The sequence below is a fragment of the Puma concolor genome, chromosome B1 (assembly GCF_028749965.1).
Source record: "Puma concolor isolate L17-30 chromosome B1, mPumCon1.1.hap2, whole genome shotgun sequence".
Classification (NCBI taxonomy): domain Eukaryota; kingdom Metazoa; phylum Chordata; class Mammalia; order Carnivora; family Felidae; genus Puma; species Puma concolor.
In genome coordinates, this window is record NC_141670.1 from 86,226,903 (window position 1) to 86,245,426 (window position 18,524).

General features: G+C 43.1%; 1 protein-coding gene across 1 annotated transcript in view; it reads left to right on the plus strand.

The window, feature by feature from the left end:
- RNF150 (ring finger protein 150) overlaps positions 1–3,706 on the plus strand; it is a 292,634-nt gene extending 288,928 nt beyond the window's left edge. The window contains exon 7 of the mRNA XM_086704179.1: positions 3,575–3,706. Coding sequence (XP_086560305.1) covers positions 3,575–3,663 — 89 coding nt within the window. The 3' untranslated portion in view covers positions 3,664–3,706. The remainder of the gene's footprint in view (positions 1–3,574) is intronic.
- Positions 3,707–18,524: the final 14,818 nt, after the last annotated feature.

The window sequence follows — 18,524 nt, forward strand, 5'->3', positions numbered from 1 at the left end:
CTTGTGACTTGACACCACTTACTTCCAAGGGAAAAGCAGATGAATTGAAAGATATGAATGACAACCTAGGCCAGAGGAGGAAGAAGCAGAAGTGAGACTTTGAGGGTAGGCAGACAAGAGAGGAGATGGGGAAACAAAAGTAGATGACTCTTTACTTCCTTCTGAGGTGGACTCTATGTCGACTAAAGCTGCCGCACAAGGGAAGCAGAGATCTGTTTTTCATCACCCTCTGGATGCGTGTATGTGAACTTAGCTCAAAAATGAAGTAAACCTTGTAATGGGCTCCCCACCCATCAAAATGTTAAGGGTTTAGCTAAAGGATTATGCTTAATTCAAAACCATCAAGCATTAAGAGCGCAGTAAGACACAAGCGAGAACAAAAGTTAAACTAAAAAGGGGAGATCAGCCAAAGTAACTTCACTTCCCATAATCACTTCCTATTATCTGTAAGTCCTGGAAAAATTGCAGTATTAAACTTTCTGAACTTATTGGGGAGTGCAACAGTTCCTCATTCTTTGGGGGATGAAGGATAGGGGTTGCTGATTCTGTTCCAATTAGATACAATTCACTCCAAATCACTAGGCAACCCCATGCTTTGATTACTCCATCTGCTCAGCCTGTGTGTGCAGACTCACTGAGACGGTGTGAACACCAGACAGCTGTGGGAAGGACAGCATGGAAGGGTGAGCAGGAGAAAGTGACAGCCACACATCTATCATTGACCAATTTGGCATTTACTAATCACATCTCATTTCTTAGCCCCATGAACAAATTAAATCTCATTCCCTTTCTTGGAACCAATAACCACAGCTAAGAGCATCACTGGCTTTCTCTGCATCTCTGTTCCTTCATGAAAAAATTTCCCACGGGTGCCTGGGTGGCTCAGTTGGTTGAGCATTGAACTCTTGGTTTCAGCTCAGATCAAGATCTCAGAGTTTGTGGGTTCGAGCCCCATGTTGGGCTCTGTGCTGGCAGGGTGGAACCTGCTTGGGATTCTCTCTCTCTCTCTCTCTCTCTCTCTCCCTCTCTCTCTCTCTCTTTGCCTCTCCCTCATGCTTCCTCTCTCTCTAAATAAATAAATAAACTTAAAAACTTAAAAAAATCCCTAACTGCAAAGCAGGGCCTAGAAAGGAAGCCTGACCTGGAAGGACTCAGTTCATCTCTTCACCAAATGTTTGAGCATCAACTGTTGCAGGATGTTTTACCTCAATACCCAGGGTTCGTTGTCTCTCTGCTTCAAAGAATGAAGAGGTGGACACAGAATTAAATGAGCAGCAGGCAAAAGTTTATTAGAGTGTAAGATCGGAAAGTAAGAATAGTACAAAAGCTCTCTTTGCAGAGAGGGGGCGTTGGAAAGTGAATGCTAGTGACTCTAGGTGAGGGACTCTGTTTTACAGGGTTTTGGTCAGTTCCCCTTTCCTTCCCCTTGTTCCTTTTCCAGTTCTACCCTTATTGGCTAGGTAACTCTAAATGCCTAATCATTCCTTCTTGATTGGCTCATTTCCATTGTAGGAGGGGTGGCCTATGGCCTTACGTTCCTTCTGGGTCATAATTTTATGGTCTACTGCTTTTTTTTAGTCAGGTCTTTTGTCAAATTCCTGAGGGAAACCTGAGGGGGAGTAGGTGGGGTCTGTCACATTCCCAAGAGGAACTTTAAGCCTGAGGGAGTTTGCTCAAGTGAGATGTTCTCAGCATTGTTTTAAAATAAGTGTTTTTCCCAGGGACTTCAGGTCTTAATCTTTCCCTCTCTGCCTGTTTTATCCTATCTTTCCCTTGTACACAACTTTGTGCTAAGCACTATTCTAGGCTTCGGGGATACAGCAGAGAAAATAATAAAGATCCCCACCCTTATGGAATTTATTTTTTTTAAGTTTATTTATTATTTTGAGAGAGACTGAGGCAACGTGAGTCAGGGAGGGGCAGAGAGAGAGGGAAGGGAGAGAATCCCAAGCAGGATCCGCACTGTCAGTGCAGAGCCTGATGCATGGCTTGAACCAACCAGCCGTGAGATCACGACCTGAGCCGAAACCAAGAGTCAGATGCTTAACCGAAGGAGCCACCCAGGTGCCCCCACCCTTATGGAATTTAAATTCAAACATGGGTTGGGGTGCGCCTGGGTGGCTCACACCATTGTGCATCCAACTTCGGCTCAGGTCATGATCTTGCAGTTTGTGAGTTTGAGCCCTGCATCGAGCTCTGTGCTGACAGCTTGGAGCCTGGACCCTGCTTTGGATTCTGATTCTCCCTCTCTCTCGGCCCCTCCCCTGCTCACACTCTGTCTCTCTCTCTCCCTCAAAATAAATAAACATTAAAAAAATTTTTTTAATTCAAACAGGGGCAATGAACACTAGAGAGCAAAGATAATAAGTAAATTATGTTGGAGGACAATAAGTGATATGGACAATAAGAAAGTAGGAAAGGGAAGGGGGGAATCAGTACTGGGTGTGGAGGGATCCATTCACATCATTAAATAGGATGGTCAGGACAAGCCTTATTAAAGAGGTGAGCAAAGACTTGAATAAGATAAGGGAGTTAGGAAAGTGGCAGCCTTCCTGCTATGAGCTAATGTCTTTTCAGATATTCCCTCCAGGACCTTCATGACATACCAATCAGAGTGTAATCAAGTCTGGCTTCTTTTCCCAAAAACTAATAGAGAAACCATGTCAAGCCCCAAAGGAAAATAGTCACTACCATGCAGACTTGAGCAGGGACTTCCTTTTCTTTACCACTGGATTTCTAGAGCCTGCCATGTAGAAAACACTCAATCTCCATTTAGTGAATGACTAAATGATTACCTGCTACATGTAAATAACACAAGGTTCAAGACCAATGCCAGAAAGACGCCAGAGCAATGCTCCAAATAGGTTGTGCTGCTTTCCTTAACTGACTCTCACCTTCTTGCTGTCTCAGCAAGAGGTCTGGGTGCCCAGCACACAGGTGCAAACCCCTAGAGCTTGGAAAAAGGGGAGTGGCTGGGAACATTTCTCCTGGTGGCAGCACCTCTCTTATCTCAGGGTGTCAACAGCTTTGTTCTATTTAAATCAACTTATTAGGGGCACCTGGGTGGCACAGTCGGTTAAGCGTCCGACTTCAGCCAGGTCACGATCTCGCGGTCCGTGAGTTCGAGCCCCGTGTCGGGCTCTGGGCTGATGGCTCAGAGCCTGGAGCCTGTTTCCGATTCTGTGTCTCCCTCTCTCTCTGCCCCTCCCCCGTTCATGCTCTGTCTCTCTCTGTCCCAAAAATAAATAAACGTTAAAAAAAAAAATTAAATCAACTTATTAATCGCTTACGCAGAACCTGTTTTATGTTAGCCACGGCTAGCTCTTACAGCGATCAGAGTAAGTAGTGTGGTGTGGTAGGAGCCTCTAGGACGGCCCAATGATTCCTGCTTCCTGATATTTATGCCCCTATGTAAGCCTGTGCTGTTGAGTGTGGGCTGGATGTAGTAACTGACTCACCTCTAACAAATACAATATGGCAAAAGGGATGGGATATCATTACAAAAAGTGATGGGATTGCATTACAAAAAGACTGTAACTTCAGTCTTGCTCACCATCTCTCTCTCTCTTTCTAGTCGTCGCTCTGGGGGAAGCAAGCTGCCACGTTGTGTGTGACCCTATGGAGAAGGCCACGTGGCAAGGAACCGATGTCTCTGACCAATAATAGCCTGCAAAGACTTGTGGCTGCCCCCCCCCACCCAGGTGAGTGAACTTCGAAGCAGATGCTTTTATAATTAAGCTTTGAGAAGATCAGAGTCCCAGCAATACCCTGACACAGGCTCTGAGAAGCCCTGATGCAGAGGACTCAGTTAAGCTCCGCCTGAGTTCTTGACTCTCAGAAACTATGAGAGGATAAATCGTTGTTATTTTTAAGCCACTAAGTCTGGGGATTGTTTGTTATGCAGCAGTGGATAACTAATACACATGATCTACCCTCAGAACAAAATATGGTAAGGTGAGTGACACATGAGTGATAGAAACCAAATATTTTGGGTGGAGGGGGTTCATGGGAATAAGAAATAGGTGACTACAGATTATAATTATATAAATTTGCACAACTCTTTACACTTAACTCTGTGCTTCCACAACTGTCTCATTTGATCTTACAATAAACCTAAGGATGATAGTATTTGATTTCTTCAACATTAGATATTAATTGATTCAGTCATTCAGTAAAAATTTTAAGTGTCAAATATACATCTGTGATGAGTATAAAGGAAGCCTATATAAACTTAGTAACTGTCCTCAGAGAACCCAAAATAGTTTAATACATTAAATAAATAATAAATAAACAGATCTTGTGGTACAATATATTAGAGACCATAAAGAGGTATGCACAGAATAGTTGATAACTCGAAAGTGGGGCTGATGGACTCTTCCAGAGGATCTAAAAAAGACTTGAAACTTGATTCTTTTTTTTTCTAGCTTTGTTGTGTATATTTGGCAAATAAAAATTACATATTTTTAAGGTGAACAATGTGATTTTTTTAAATTTTTTTAATGTTTATTTATTTTTGAGACAGAGGGAGACAGAGCGCAAGTGGGGGAGGGGCAGAGAGAGAGAGAGAGAGACACAGAATCCGATGCAGGCTCCAGCCTCTGAGCCGTCAGCACAGAGCCCGACACGGGGCTCGAACTCACGGACCATGAGATCATGACCTGAGCTGAAGTCAGATGCTCAACCGACTGAGCCACCCAGGTGCCCCTTTTTAATTTTTTTTAATGTGTATTTATGTGATGTTTTGATATATGTGTATATTGTGAAATAATTACCACAGTCAAACTAATTAACATATCCATCACCTCACACAGTTACAATTTTTTTGTCTGGTGAGAGAGAACACTTAAGATCAATTCCCTTAGCAAATGTCAAGCATGTCATACAGTATTGTTAGCTGTAATCACCATGCTGGACATTAAATCTCCAGAAGGATGAGTTGGAGTTCGTCAGATTATTGGCTCATAGGATGGGAGGGGAGGGAGAGAACAGCATCTTAGGCAAATGGGGATGGGGCCACATGTGATGGTATGGAGTTTGAAACAATAGTCTGGTACAGAAAATGATAATTCTATATGGGCAGGTAGTGGGGTGCATATAAAGAAAAGGAAGATCAACAAAGGAAAGAACTCCTTTCAGACTCAACTCTTCTTGTCTCTATGTTATGCTTTCTCCATGATGCCACACCGTCTTTTCTAATCTTAGCCTCATTTCCTGATTTCTCTTACTCCTTTATAAGATTTGATGATCATTATAGATCATTAGAGAGCAAGTCAGAAGCCAGGAAGAGGCTCAATCCAAGTTGGCAAGTAAGTTAGGGAGCAAACTGATGGTCTCAAGGAGGATAAAGAGGTGGCAGAGAGAGAGGGGAAGGGAGGGAATGATGGAGAGGCACATCTGTAGCTTGAAGAAAGAGTAGGATTAAAGAAAAAAATTGCTGAGACGTATGGGGGAGTTTAGAGAATTTTTGTAGCTAGATTGTACAGAGCCAAATAAGAAGGAAAGATACACATATGATATATTAGGTGAAGAAAGGTAAAAGCTAAAGGTTTTAAGAGAAGAAATAGATTCCCTAAAATGATAAACCAATGCACCTCCTACTACGATATAGTAAGAAAGGTAATTCACCTCTGTGGTGGTCTTCCTCCAAAGCTATAAATACATCCTAGTCATTTGTTACAAATTTGTCTAACTGACAAACTGAGGAATATTCTACAAAATGCCTGAGTCGTACTCTTTAAAACGGTCACGATCAGTCTTTGAGAAACTGTCACAGACCAGAGGAGACTAAGGAGACATGATGATTGAACATAATATGATATCCTCGATGGCAGCCTGGAACAGAAAAAGGGCATTAATGGAAAAGCTAATGAAATCTGAATAAAGGGTGAAGTTTAGTTAATAGCAACATACCAATGTCGGTTTCTCAGTTTTGATAAATGGATCTGAGTAATGCCAGATGATAACATTAGAGGAAACTGAATCTGAGGAGGGGCATACAAGAACTTACTGTATCATCCTGGCAATTTTTACATAAATCTGAAAATATTCCAAGTAAAAAGTTTTATTTTGAAACACGATAGGCCAGTAGTGAAATCTAGATTATGACTTCTGTGAACTAATTTTTCAGTTGGCTTCACGGTTTACAAATCAACTTTTACAGTCCTTTGCATACAATCTCTTGAGTGCATCCTTTAAGTAAAGGGACCATTCTCTGACAAATTTCCAAAAGTTTACTAATTTACTAATGTAAATTACTAATTTACTAATTTACTAATTACTAATTTACTAATTTACTAATGTAAATGTTGCATCAAAAGCAGGCTTGGCATGGGACAACATAAGTCTCAAATAAACAGTGAAAGAGAATAAGGAAGTATTGAGAGACCAGATGAAAAATAATTATCATAGACTCTAAGCAAGCTGGGAGACAGAACTGATATCTGAGCATCTTCTCCTTGTCCTCAGCCTGTGGCCTAAATAAAGACATTTTCTGAATGGATGAATGTGAATGAATGAATACACACACACACACACACACACACACACACACACACTGAGAGAGTTTACTACATACAGACTCTTACTAAATTGACTCTAAAGTGACAACAAAATCATGTAAGTTGGGAGGGGAATGGTCAAAATTAAAATAGTCAACAGTATGGATTTATTTCAGAGGAAGTTGAAGATACTGATTAATCTTAGACTTGGCTAAGACAATTGCGTTAAGTTCATTTTGCACAGCAAAATTTCAAGGTAACCCTATGACATCCAAACTTTGACTTTGTTTCCCCCTTTCAGAAGGAATTAGACCCACACAGAAGCTCCTCATTTTTCTCTGTTCCTCTTTGTAAACTCTGCTTCTCCCTAGAACTAGAGACTTCTTAGGCCCATGAAAGCCACTTTCATGCAGTATATGAGGCCAAGAACTACATAAAACAAAGAAATGAAGAACTATAGATAATAATCCAATGATTATTATCCAAATCAAGCAGAAACAAGACTGAAGCTGTCCTCTCAAGCTACCATAAAGTCCTGGAGAGAGAAATTTCTCAACATACTCTCTGCTCCCAACTGCACCGGACTGTAGGTTATTTCTCAAATATGGTTTCCCATGACTCTGTGACTTTCTCCCTGACGTTCCCTCAATGGATTGCCCTTGCATGGAGCAGAAGTCTGGAACAGATCCTGCCCTTCCTGTTCGGAAGGAAACAACCCTCTCTCTCTTAGAGAGAACCTGACTGAGAAGGAAGAGAACACAGAGGAAACTAGAGGTGAGAAAAGGGAAAAAGAAGAAATCTGCACTTAGTTGTTCCTTAAGATCTACCCAAGGCCTGATTTCAGGAATCTGAACTAATGAATGCCCTTGTGCTAAAAACATTTTGGGTTGCTTTTCTGCCATTACAATGAAAGAGCCCTCGATAATAGTAGTGCACGTGTTCCAAACCCCAGGCCCCGCCTAGGAGAATAATATTTCAAAATGCAATTTCCTAATTTCTGAGAAGTATTTCCTTTTTCTAAAAAAGGTCATTAAACTTGCTTTCATTTTGAGAGTGTTGTGACTTGGGAGAATGGACTATAACCTGGAGTGCTACCAAGTCCAATACTTCTTAAGACGTATTGATGTTTTGTTTTATTTTTCAGACGCCCTTAGATAGGGAAATATCCAGGTGCATGAGAAAGGGAATACAGAAGAGAATACCAATCAAGGATGAATTTTAAAATAGCTACAAGTAGCTACAAAACAGCTACAAAAAATAGCTACAAAATATTAAAATAGCTACAAAAGCATATGTTGATGCGATGGAGAGCAAATTAAATACATACATACATACCCAGTTCCTTGAGCAAATCGTCTAAGTCTGGTATGATAGAAAGACTCTGGGATTTGGAACGAAAGGATCCTGGGTTTATACCCAGCTCTGGTGCTTTCTATGTAGCCTAGCCTGAGGCAAGTAACCACCTCACTGAGCAACTGAGCAGCACATTCTTTGTGTATGGAATGGGGCTGAGGATGCTACTCGGCATCCTTGGTTGATACCAAATCAGTGATAACGTGAGTACAGCAGCTCATGCCTGGCACAAAGTAGGTGCTCAGTAAATGGTAGCAAGAGGTCACTGTTATTCTTATTTTTCTTATTATTTATTCCTAGGGTCCTCAGTTCTTTTATTCGTGGACTCTGGATAATAATCCTTGCTGGTAACAGAATTCTTACGGAAATCAAAAAGACTTTGCAACTTGAAAGCATTTTGTCACATATATTTCAAACACAAATGTAAAGACATTATTAACACAAGGTTGGTGAGCAGAACACTCCTGGGACCCCCGATTCCTGCATCTAAATGTGGTTTTCCTTTGCTCCAGCTTCATGGAGGGACCAGTTTCACGTGTATGGACCAGCCCCTCATAGGCAAGTGGGCAAGTGCTCCAGTGTGAACCTATGCCCAGATCCCACCCATTAGGCCAAACCCATGTGGGGGACCCCTGCAAGGTCCACGCCCCTGGCTCATTATGAGGCATGCTCGCACAAACCGGAACTGAATTAGGGGAACCGAGCCAACCACAATCAGAGAAACAAAAGGTGCTCTAACTAGTAAACAAATGTGCATTCTTCATGCATTGCCCCTGCTTTTGTATGTTAGGAATAAAAATAGTACCGTTGATACTGAAATGATCTGTGCAGGAAGACTGCACCTGGCCTTGCTTAGTGAATGTCTTGAGTTACTCTCAGTAACCACCCAACTGGTAGGAAATTCTCCTGCTCCACTCTGTGCCTTGTTATTGGCCCTTAAGTAGCTCTCCTGTATTATCGAACTGACAGTGAGTCATTGCCCCCAAAAATAGCAAAAGGAGAAGTTAGCTTTGCCAGAATCCAGAAGTGATCAGTGACACGGCGCCGTGGTTTCAAACACTTTTATCCACAGGAATCACATGAGCTTTCACCTTAACAACATGGAAGTGGGTTTTTGAAAGAAAATATATTCCAGGAGGGCCATGCAAAATCTGTCATTCAATAAGAGAAAAGGTAGTTATTTGATGCCTAAACAGGGCAGATGACATCATGGGCTCCCTCTAACATCTCCAAAGGAGGTCTAATCTCGTTAAAGTGAACACCCAGTGGTGTTGAAGGGGAGGAGAAATCAGACAAGGCAGAGTTTTTAGGGGGTGACCAGCGGGGAGAAGTGGGGCATGCACACTGTGTGTTACAGGGTGATGGCTTATAGGCTTAACAGCTGCAGTGATGCTGTTGTCTCAGCAGCAGAATTAAACTCCCTTGCACCATGCTCAGCTTTCGGATGAGGACAGACACCAAAGAAGACAGCTAGTTCATGGGAAGAGGCAGCCAGCCCCATGCCCTGTACTCTATATGGGATACCCATGCACGTAGAGCAGTATCGCTTCCATCTGAGAAACAGATGCCAAAATTACAGCCCAAGTTTTCTTAGAATGTTGTTTCTTCCTGCTAGCTACATTTTGGTCTATTTTCTCAATCATATCAGGGAGAGGGAACGCAAGCATTTTTTCCAGCTTAGCAACTTGGTTGATAATGTCTGGATAAGATTACATTTTAGAAATTATTCATGAAAAACATTAAAAAAAATTTATTAAAAAAAATCGGGCTCAGTCGGTGAAGCGTCAGGCTTCAGCACAGGTCATGATCTCGCGGCTTATGAGTTCGAGCCCGCTCCGGGCTCTGTGCTGACAGCTCGGAGCCTGGAGCCTGCTTCTGATTCTGTCTCCCTATGTTTCTGCTCCTCCCCTGTTCACTCTCTCTCTCTCTCTCTCAAAAATTAATAAACATCAAAAAAATATAGAAATGATTCATGAATAACACTGGTAGTACAGCGTCCCTCTGCATAGATAAGAGAATAAAGACTTAACTGCAGGACACCTGCATTTAGGCAGCCTCTGTCCCTTTAGCAGCTAGTCCATGAGGAAGATATTCAAGTCTTATTTCCTCATCCACAAAATGCAGTCCATATCTTCTTATGACAAGAAAATGCATTCAGGTGTTAGGTCAATGTGCTCTGTGAGCTTAAGAGCATTACAAAAATGTGCAATTATTACTGATAGCAAGAAAGGATACTTAGAAATTGCTGACAGTGATCCCTGAGAAGTCCAGGTGATAGCAGACACACACACACACACACACACACACACACACACACACACAGTAAAGTCCTGAAAATATGAAGTTCATCTTTTAATACCTTTCTTTGGAAGAAATCCAGAAGAAAGTAAGATGCATCTTTGCAGTCTTTTTGTGGAAGAGCAAATGTACAGCGGCATGTTTGTGGATATCTAAGAGGATTGTGTCAAATGAAATCTCCAAGCCTCCAAGTTAAATTGGAAAAAGAACATCAAGCAGTCTCTTCGGTGATGCCATGACTTACGACTTGGCATGAGTCAATGGGTATCTGGAAGACTTTATTTTGGTTATTTGATATAACACATTAATCTGGTTCACTTTCACCCACTTCTGTGGGGCTTCCAGCTTCCCCCTCAAGCCTTCCTGGGCCAGGGAGGGAACCCCCCAAACACTTTATACCACCCCTGGACATTTGTTATTTCCTTTTTTGTTTTTTTCCCGATCCAGCTCTCTTCCACAATTTTGCTGGCAAAGCCAAATGAGAATGCCTCTCCTCTACCACTCAGGTTGGCCATCAAAATCACTGTGAGCACATGCAGATCTGCTTTAGAACACTTCTAAAGTGGGGAATGTGCCTTCCTCTGCCACTTTCTGTCCAGAGGAGACTTGCCCTTGGTTCCCAGTGCCATACAGTGACCGGTGTGTGAAAACCATCCTTTGCATTTCTACTCACCATCACTCCTACCTGAGACTGAGGCACAAGTCCGTGGGATCAGCAGGAGAAACTCATGGAGAGCCAATACCGTCCTCCAAATTCTCACTCCCTTGCTCCTCTCCTGATTACTTTCTCACAACTGCTGACCAACTGCATCCAGGTCTTGTTTCCACCATTGCTCCATAATCAGCTCGCTCTAATGAAGTTTTGTGTTTCACTATGAAGCTTTCACTAAGTGACCGTTTTGAACAGTCACTCATTCGTCACCAGCATCCTAAATCTGGTCCATTCAGGTGGCATCCTGATGGCAGAGGCTGGGTTACCAGAGGCAGCAGTGAGCGATAGAGGAAGTGCTAGCTTGGGTGCTGGCAAAACCAGGACAATCCCAGTGTAGGTGTAAGATTTCCATTATCTGTAAGATTGTCTTACAAATTTTCTTCTCCTGGTGCTAAAATCTGAAACATGTCCATGACCGACAGTTCACTGATGTTCTAAAAGCAGTTCTTTGCGTGTATTTACGTAAAACGAACTCCCGTTCCATCTCTCTCCCCAATCAAAAATGTTAAGTTCTGCAAACCAAAATGTCCAAGCCAATCAAATCTCCTTAGCATTAAAATAATGCTGTATATGATGTGAGAAAATTCTTTCACGAGAAGAATTTAGAGCATACATTTCATTATGACCAAAAGATAAATTAAGCATTAGGGAGGAGAACACATGTGGGGAGACATCTCATTGGCCCTCTGGTCCATTCTGTCACATCCAGACATCTGAAGGATACTGCCAGTGTGTAACAGAAACTGTCTTCATCATTCCCTGGATCTTTGCCAAGTGCTCCATCATCATGTCCCCGTGCTGCTCATCACCAGCGGGGAGGCTCTGTGGGAGCAATTTGCTGCCCAGGGAAATGCTGACTCTACCGCCTTCCAGAAGAACAGGTCACTGTCAGGAAGGCAGGACCATATCAAGGAGAAGAATTAACACAGAGGACTCACTTGGTTCCCACTTTCTCATCTGACACCTTGCTCTTCTTGTAGTTGTCCGCATACTCAGCACGAGCCCTGTCTGCTTCCAGCCTCGATGTGGTTAACTTAAAGCTCCTCAGTGGTAGAGGCGAGGGATTTGTGTCATGTTGTTCTCCATTTAGCATTAACCTTCGGAGAACCTGAGACATTTATCTCTTCTAGAGGGGCATTATTATTCTTAGCTGAATGACATTCTCTTTCCCCTGGTTTTAGTTGGTGAAACTGAGATTCTATGAAGATAAAGGAGTTTGCCCAAAGTTAAATGGCCCAAAATAGTAGAGTGTAGATTTGCAAACTCCCCATGATATGCAGTGTCATCTATATCTTTCCATGAAGATCCAAGGTTATGTGCCTCATTATTCCCCAATGCAGTTCCATCCCTCTGAAGAAACGTTTTGTTAATGATACTAGACAACAGGGATCTTCTAGTTTCCTTACCCCCCGTGGCACTTACAGGTTTTCTTTTTTTTTTAATGATACCTCATGATTTTCATGTCTCTCTCTTTTTTTAATTTTATTTTAGAGAAAGAGTGCACAAGTGGGGGAGAGGGGCAGAGGGAGAGCGAAAGAATCTCAAGCAGGCTCCATGCTAAGCATGGACTTGATCCCATGCAGGGCTTGATCCCATGACCCTGGGATCATGACCTGAGCTGAAATCAAGAGTTGAATGCTCTACTGACTGAGCCACCCAGGCACCACCCTCCAAAGAAATGTTTTGTTAATGATACTAGACAACAGTGATCCCTTGTTTCCTTATCCCTTGTGGCACTTACAGGTTTTCTTGCATGTTCCAGTAGTGGAACTAGCATGAACAAAGATACAGAAATAAGACTTTCGAAAGCACTTTGGGGAGATGCCAGAGAAGCAAACAGTAAGACTATGGGTTGCATACTAGGTAATATAGGGGATAAGCTTGTAAGGGACAAGCCAGGGTACAGTGACTACTGAATCTCTTGCCAAAAAATTTACCCAGTCCTCCAATGGCCATGGAAAGCCGTAAACAATTATCTAAAGAGAAGTAACAAGTTCAGATGTGTATTTTAGAAAGCAGCTGGGTAAAGACTAGAACCAATAACATGATACTGCCAGAGATGGTTAAAAAAAAAAAAAAAGCCTATGGCAGTGATAGAAAAGATGAAGAGGAGGGAAGGGATTCAAAAGACATTGTGAAGCTAGAAATGGCAGGCATTTGTTACCACATAGATTCTAGTGAGTGGGCTAGGAGAAGGACAGTGGGTAGAAATGAGTAAGGGTAAGTCCCTTACTCGGAGTCTAGAGTGGATGGTAATGATTCTAATTGTGGTAGATAACACAGAAGAAGGGGCAGTTTGAATGGCCAGATGACAAGTTCAACTTTAGGCAGGTGGTGCTGGGGCTAGCCATAGGACAGTCAGGTGCAGGCGTCAGATAGACACTTGGAAATTCTAAGCTGGAATTCAATACAAAACATGAGTCTGGGTGTTTAAAAAAACGTATTAGAATAAATGGGAGGGGCGTCTGCGTGGCTCAGTGGTTTAAGTGTCCAACTTTGGCTCAGGTCATGATCTCACAACTCGTAAGTTCAAGCCCCACATCAGGCTTGGTGCTGACAGCTCAGAACCTGGAGCTACTTTGGATTCTGTGTCTCCCCCTCTCTCTCTGCCCCTCTCCCACTCACACTCTTTCTCTCTCTCTCTCAAAAATAAACATTAATTAAAAAAAAAAAAGGAATGAATGGGACCACCTGAAAAGTTCAGAGTAAGAAAAGGAGAGGATGAGTGGCAAAATCTTGGTGACTACAGAAACATGTTGATGGGGAATAGAGAAAAATAATTCAAGAAAGTGACAAGTTAAAAAAAAAAAAGAAACTGACAAATTGTGGTCAGAGACACATAAACCTAAGGGAAATACCAAAATTGTGCAAGGGACAGGGGAGGATACTGGTTAAATTTTATTCCTGAATGATTTTAAAAATATTTTATATCAAATATCAGTTTTTATTTATTTATTTTTTCAATATATGAAATTTATTGTCAAGTTGGTTTCCATACAACACCCAGTGCTCATCCCAAAAGGTGCCCTCCTCAATACACATCACCCACCCCCCCTCCCTCCCACCCCCCATCAACCCTCAGTTTGTTCTCAGGTTTTAACAGTCTCTTATGCTTTGGCTCTCTCCCACTCTAACCTCTTTTTTTTTTTTTTTTCTTTTTCCTCCCCCTCCCCCATGGGTTCCTGTTAAGTTTCTCAGGATCCACATAAGAGTGAAACCATATGGTATCTGTCTTTCTCTGTATGGCTTATTTCACTTAGCATCACACACTCCAGTTCCATCCACGTTGCTACAAAAGGCCATATTTCATTTTTTCTCATTGCCACGTAGTATTCCATTGTGTATATAAACCGCAATTTCTTTATCCATTCATCAGTTGATGGACATCAAATACCAGTTTTTAAATTCTTGCTTGTTTTCAATCAAAGAATTTATGGTTCTCACATCGCATCCTTTTCCAAAGTGCTGCATAGCCCCTACTTTTTCTTTGCTAATCAGATTAGTTTTTTCTCTCAGGAATACCTCTAAGGGTTTGTAATGGAAATAAACTAGAAAAATGTTATTTACTTTATAGACAACGTAATTTGAAGATATCATTTTCAAGAATTAAGGTATACTTGGGACGCCTGAGTGGCTCTATGGGTTAAGCACCCGACTTGGGCTCAAGTTATGATGTCAGGTCGGTGAATTTGAGCCCCCCGTCAGGCTTTGCAGTTCCCCGCGTCAACTCCTCAGAACCTAGAGCCTACTTTGGATTCTGTGTCTCCCTCTCTCTCTGCCCCTCCCCTGCTTGCTCTCTCTCTCTCTCTCTCTCTCAAATAAATAAATATTTTTTTTTAATTAAGGGACACTCGATTTTGAGGTATAACTGTTAGTGCTGTGTTGCTTGATACATACATCCAAATCCAAGTATTTGTTCAAACACCCAGGAAAAATGCATCTCTGGCTTGGCTCTTGAGCTGTAATGCGAGGAACTGACGAGGTAGGCGACATCCTTGCCTTCAAGGACCGTACAGTGCAATTATGGTGGGAAGATAATGAAGGCATGCCAGTTTTGTTTTTAAGCCACACAGTAATGATACAAAAGCCACTGTCGCAGACTGCTTTTATTGCCACACACCCCCCTACCCCTAACCAAACCCGTTCTCTCCTCCTTCCATGATAACAGACTAATTCCGGCTCAGCACAGGCTGCCAGGCTAGAGACTGTATCTCACAGCTTCCTGGGAGTTAGGAATGGCCATGTAATCAAGCTCTTAGCAAAGATGAGAGAAGTTATATATGTGTCACTTGCTTAAGGGAAAGTCACTTTTCTGAGATTTTCTCTTGCTCCTACCCACTGGCTGCAACAGGGACTCTGTAGCAATCCTGCATCAACTGTGCAAATGAGGGCAACAACCTAGAATGGCAGGGAATAAAGGGGGAGGGACTGCGGCTGACCTTGAGGCGCTGAGGGCTTCCTTCCTTCTCAGTCTGGCTGGCTCACTGTTTCGTGAAGGAGAAGTAGCTTCTCTCTTCTTTAAGGACTGTGTTTTCAGCATCTGGGTTAGCTTTTAATCTAACTGTTGGAACTACCATTTATTTAATGATTAATATGTTTCCTATATATTAGCTCAGCAGGTCTTTACACAATTCTGTGAGGTAATAATTTCTTTAAAAAAATTTTTTTAAACGTTTCTTTATTTTTGAGAGAGAGCAAGGGTGGGGCAGAAAGAGGGAGACAGAGGATCTGAAGCAGCCTCTGTGTTGTGAGTACAGAACCTGATTCGGGACCTGAATTCATGACCTGAGCCAAAATCAGGACTCGGCCGCTTAACTGACTGAGCCATCCAGGCATTCCTGTGAGTTAGTTATTTTGTATCCCCACTTTACAGATCAAAATACCCAGAGACAGAAAAGCAGATTAAATAACTTGCCCTGATCAAGCAGCCTACTGGAGACAGGAACCCACGTCTGCATAACTCAAAAGCCCACAATTTTAACTCAGTGTTGTCATTATTAATTCTTATCTTAATAAGAACAATTCTAAGTGTTAAGTTTTTTTAAATATCTTTTCAAAGATTTTCTCTTTATGAAATCTCCACACCCAATGTGGGGCTGGAACTCACAACCCTGAGATCAAAAGTGGCACGTTCTACCCAGTGAGCCAGCCAGACACCCTAAAAAATATTTTTAAATTATTAAATAAGACATATTCAATAAATAATAATGATCATTAAATATTATTAAAGTAACTGTCGTTTATTGAATAATTAATATCTGTCAGGCTCTGTGCTAAATGCTTTACTCATATCAACTCATTTCAGCTTCACAAAAGCGCTGTGGGATGGCCATTCTTCTTATCCCCAATTTGCAAGTGAAGAATCTGCAATGTTAAGCGGCTCGCCCAAGGGCAGTGTTATGTGCTGAATTGCGTGCCCCTCCAAATTCATATGTTGAGTACTAACCTCCAGTACCTTAAGAGTGAGACCTTGTTTGGGGGATAGGTGACTTGAGAGATGCATGATCACAGAGATGATTAAGATGGAACCATACGGAGCGCCTGGGTGGCTCAGTCCATCGAGCGTCCGACTTTGGCTCAGGTCATGATCTCACGGTTCATGGGTTCGAGCCCCACGTCGGGGTCTGTGCTGACAGCTCAGAGCCTGGAGCCTGCTTCGGATTCTGTGTCTCCCTCTCTCTCTCTGCCCCTCCCCTGCTCATTCTCTGTTCTCTGTCTCTCAAAAATTAAGATGGAACCATACGGGTGGACCCTAATCCAGTATGACCAACGTTCTCATAAGAAGAGGGAATTTGGACAGACTCCTACAGAGGGAAGATGATGTGAAGATGCGGGTAGAAGCTGGCCGCCTATCCACCAAGGAGAGAAGCCACAGCAGAAGCCATCCCTGACGACACCCCGATCTTGGACTTCTAGCCCTCAGAATTGTGAGAAAGTACATACCTGTTGTTTGAGGCCCCCCGGTGTGTGGTGTTTTGTTACTACAGTCACACAGATGGTAGACAACCCCGGCGAAGTGAGGCGCATGTTGCTGTGAATAGGCACAGGGACGGTTTCACAGAGGAGAAAGAAATGTGGGCCAGACGTTTCAGCGCAAACCTCTGGGTGGAGATGACGACTGAGCAGCACCTTGAAGGAGGGCACAAGTGTTGTCTGAGTGAGAAAGAGAAAAGAGGATCTGCTCAGGGTGGAGGAGGAAAGCACAGGAAGACAGCTGGGGCTCTCAGGGTGCAAGACACTCTGCCCAAGTCTGCTGCTCTGGCCGGGTGCCCAGAGGGAAGGGGGCCTGTGAGGAGCGGCGTGGGGGCAGCAGCGTCCACAGGGGATACCACCAGCTGGGGCCGGGGGGTGCACTGGGGTCTCTGAGACGCCCTCAACACAACAGCTGTCTCTGGCCTCTCAGAGAGAGGTGCCTTATGTGCTCACCAGGAGGTTTCCCATCTGTTCTCTTCCCTGTGAAAACCGACAGCCAGGATCCGCATGGCGCCTCTCCCTTTTGACCTTTTCCCATTTAAAGAATTGTTTGGTTTCTAGTCTCACTAGGACATAAGGCTTAAAAGTGAGTCCTGTCCACTAAAGCCTCTATTTGTAAGTCAGTCCAGCAGGGGGTAAAACTCCCCTACTTGAAAAGAGATGTCTTTGCCTCATCCGCACAATGACGGTAATTTTATGTGTCAACTTAGCTGGGCCCTGGTGCCCAGATATGTGATAAAACACGATTCTGGATGTTTCTGTGAGGCTGTCTTTGGCTGAGATTAAAATTTTAAATTGAAATTTGTGGACTTTGAGTAAAGTAGATTACCCTCTGTTTTGTGGGCAGGCCTCAACAGATCCTTTGAAGGCCTTAATAGAACAAAGACTGACTTCCCCCAAGTAAGAAGGAATTCTGCTAGCAGACTGAAAACTGCTATATTTCCCTGACTTTCCAACCTGCCGGCCTACTCTAGAGATTTTGGCATTACTAAGTCCCCATAATCACGTGAACCTGTTCCTTAACATCAACCTCTCTCTCTCCATGTGTAAACACACACGCACGCGCACACACACACACCTCTCTCTCTCTCTCTCTCTCTCTCTCTCTCTTTCTCTTTCTCTCTCTGTTAGCTCTGATTCTGTGTAAAACCCTAATACACCAACCTCTCCTTGTGCCCAGTGTCCCCCTCTGGTTATGAAGTTTAGGAAATCGCCACCGAAGGAGCTAACTGAACATGTGGGAAACAAGGTCTGCTGAGCCAGCACGGTGTCATCCCTCTGAATGGTTCTGCAAAACCGTGGCACTGAGGTATGATGAAAGAGGAAAGGCCCTTCATCCTGATTTCCTGATGCTTGAATCAGCAGGTCATTTCTGAGAGCTAGTCTAGGGGCCAGGCCTTGGCTGGACCTACAATACAAAGGGCCTGCTTTGCTCAAGTCTTCTCAAGGGACAACACTCCTGAAATGCCTGAAGAATACAAGAAGCAAAAGGATCCCTCTCAAGGTGTGGTATGTCATGGGTCTAAGACAAGTCATGAGAGTGTGCTCCTGTGGGAAAGACCAATGGTCATGCAGGAGTGTGGAGGAAGGAGTGGGGAAGCAGAGGCTGCCTTCTTAGAAGAGTTGGCATCATGCTGTGTCTTGAATAACGGTGTCGGGACTATGTGGAGAAGAGCCAGAGAAGATCTTTG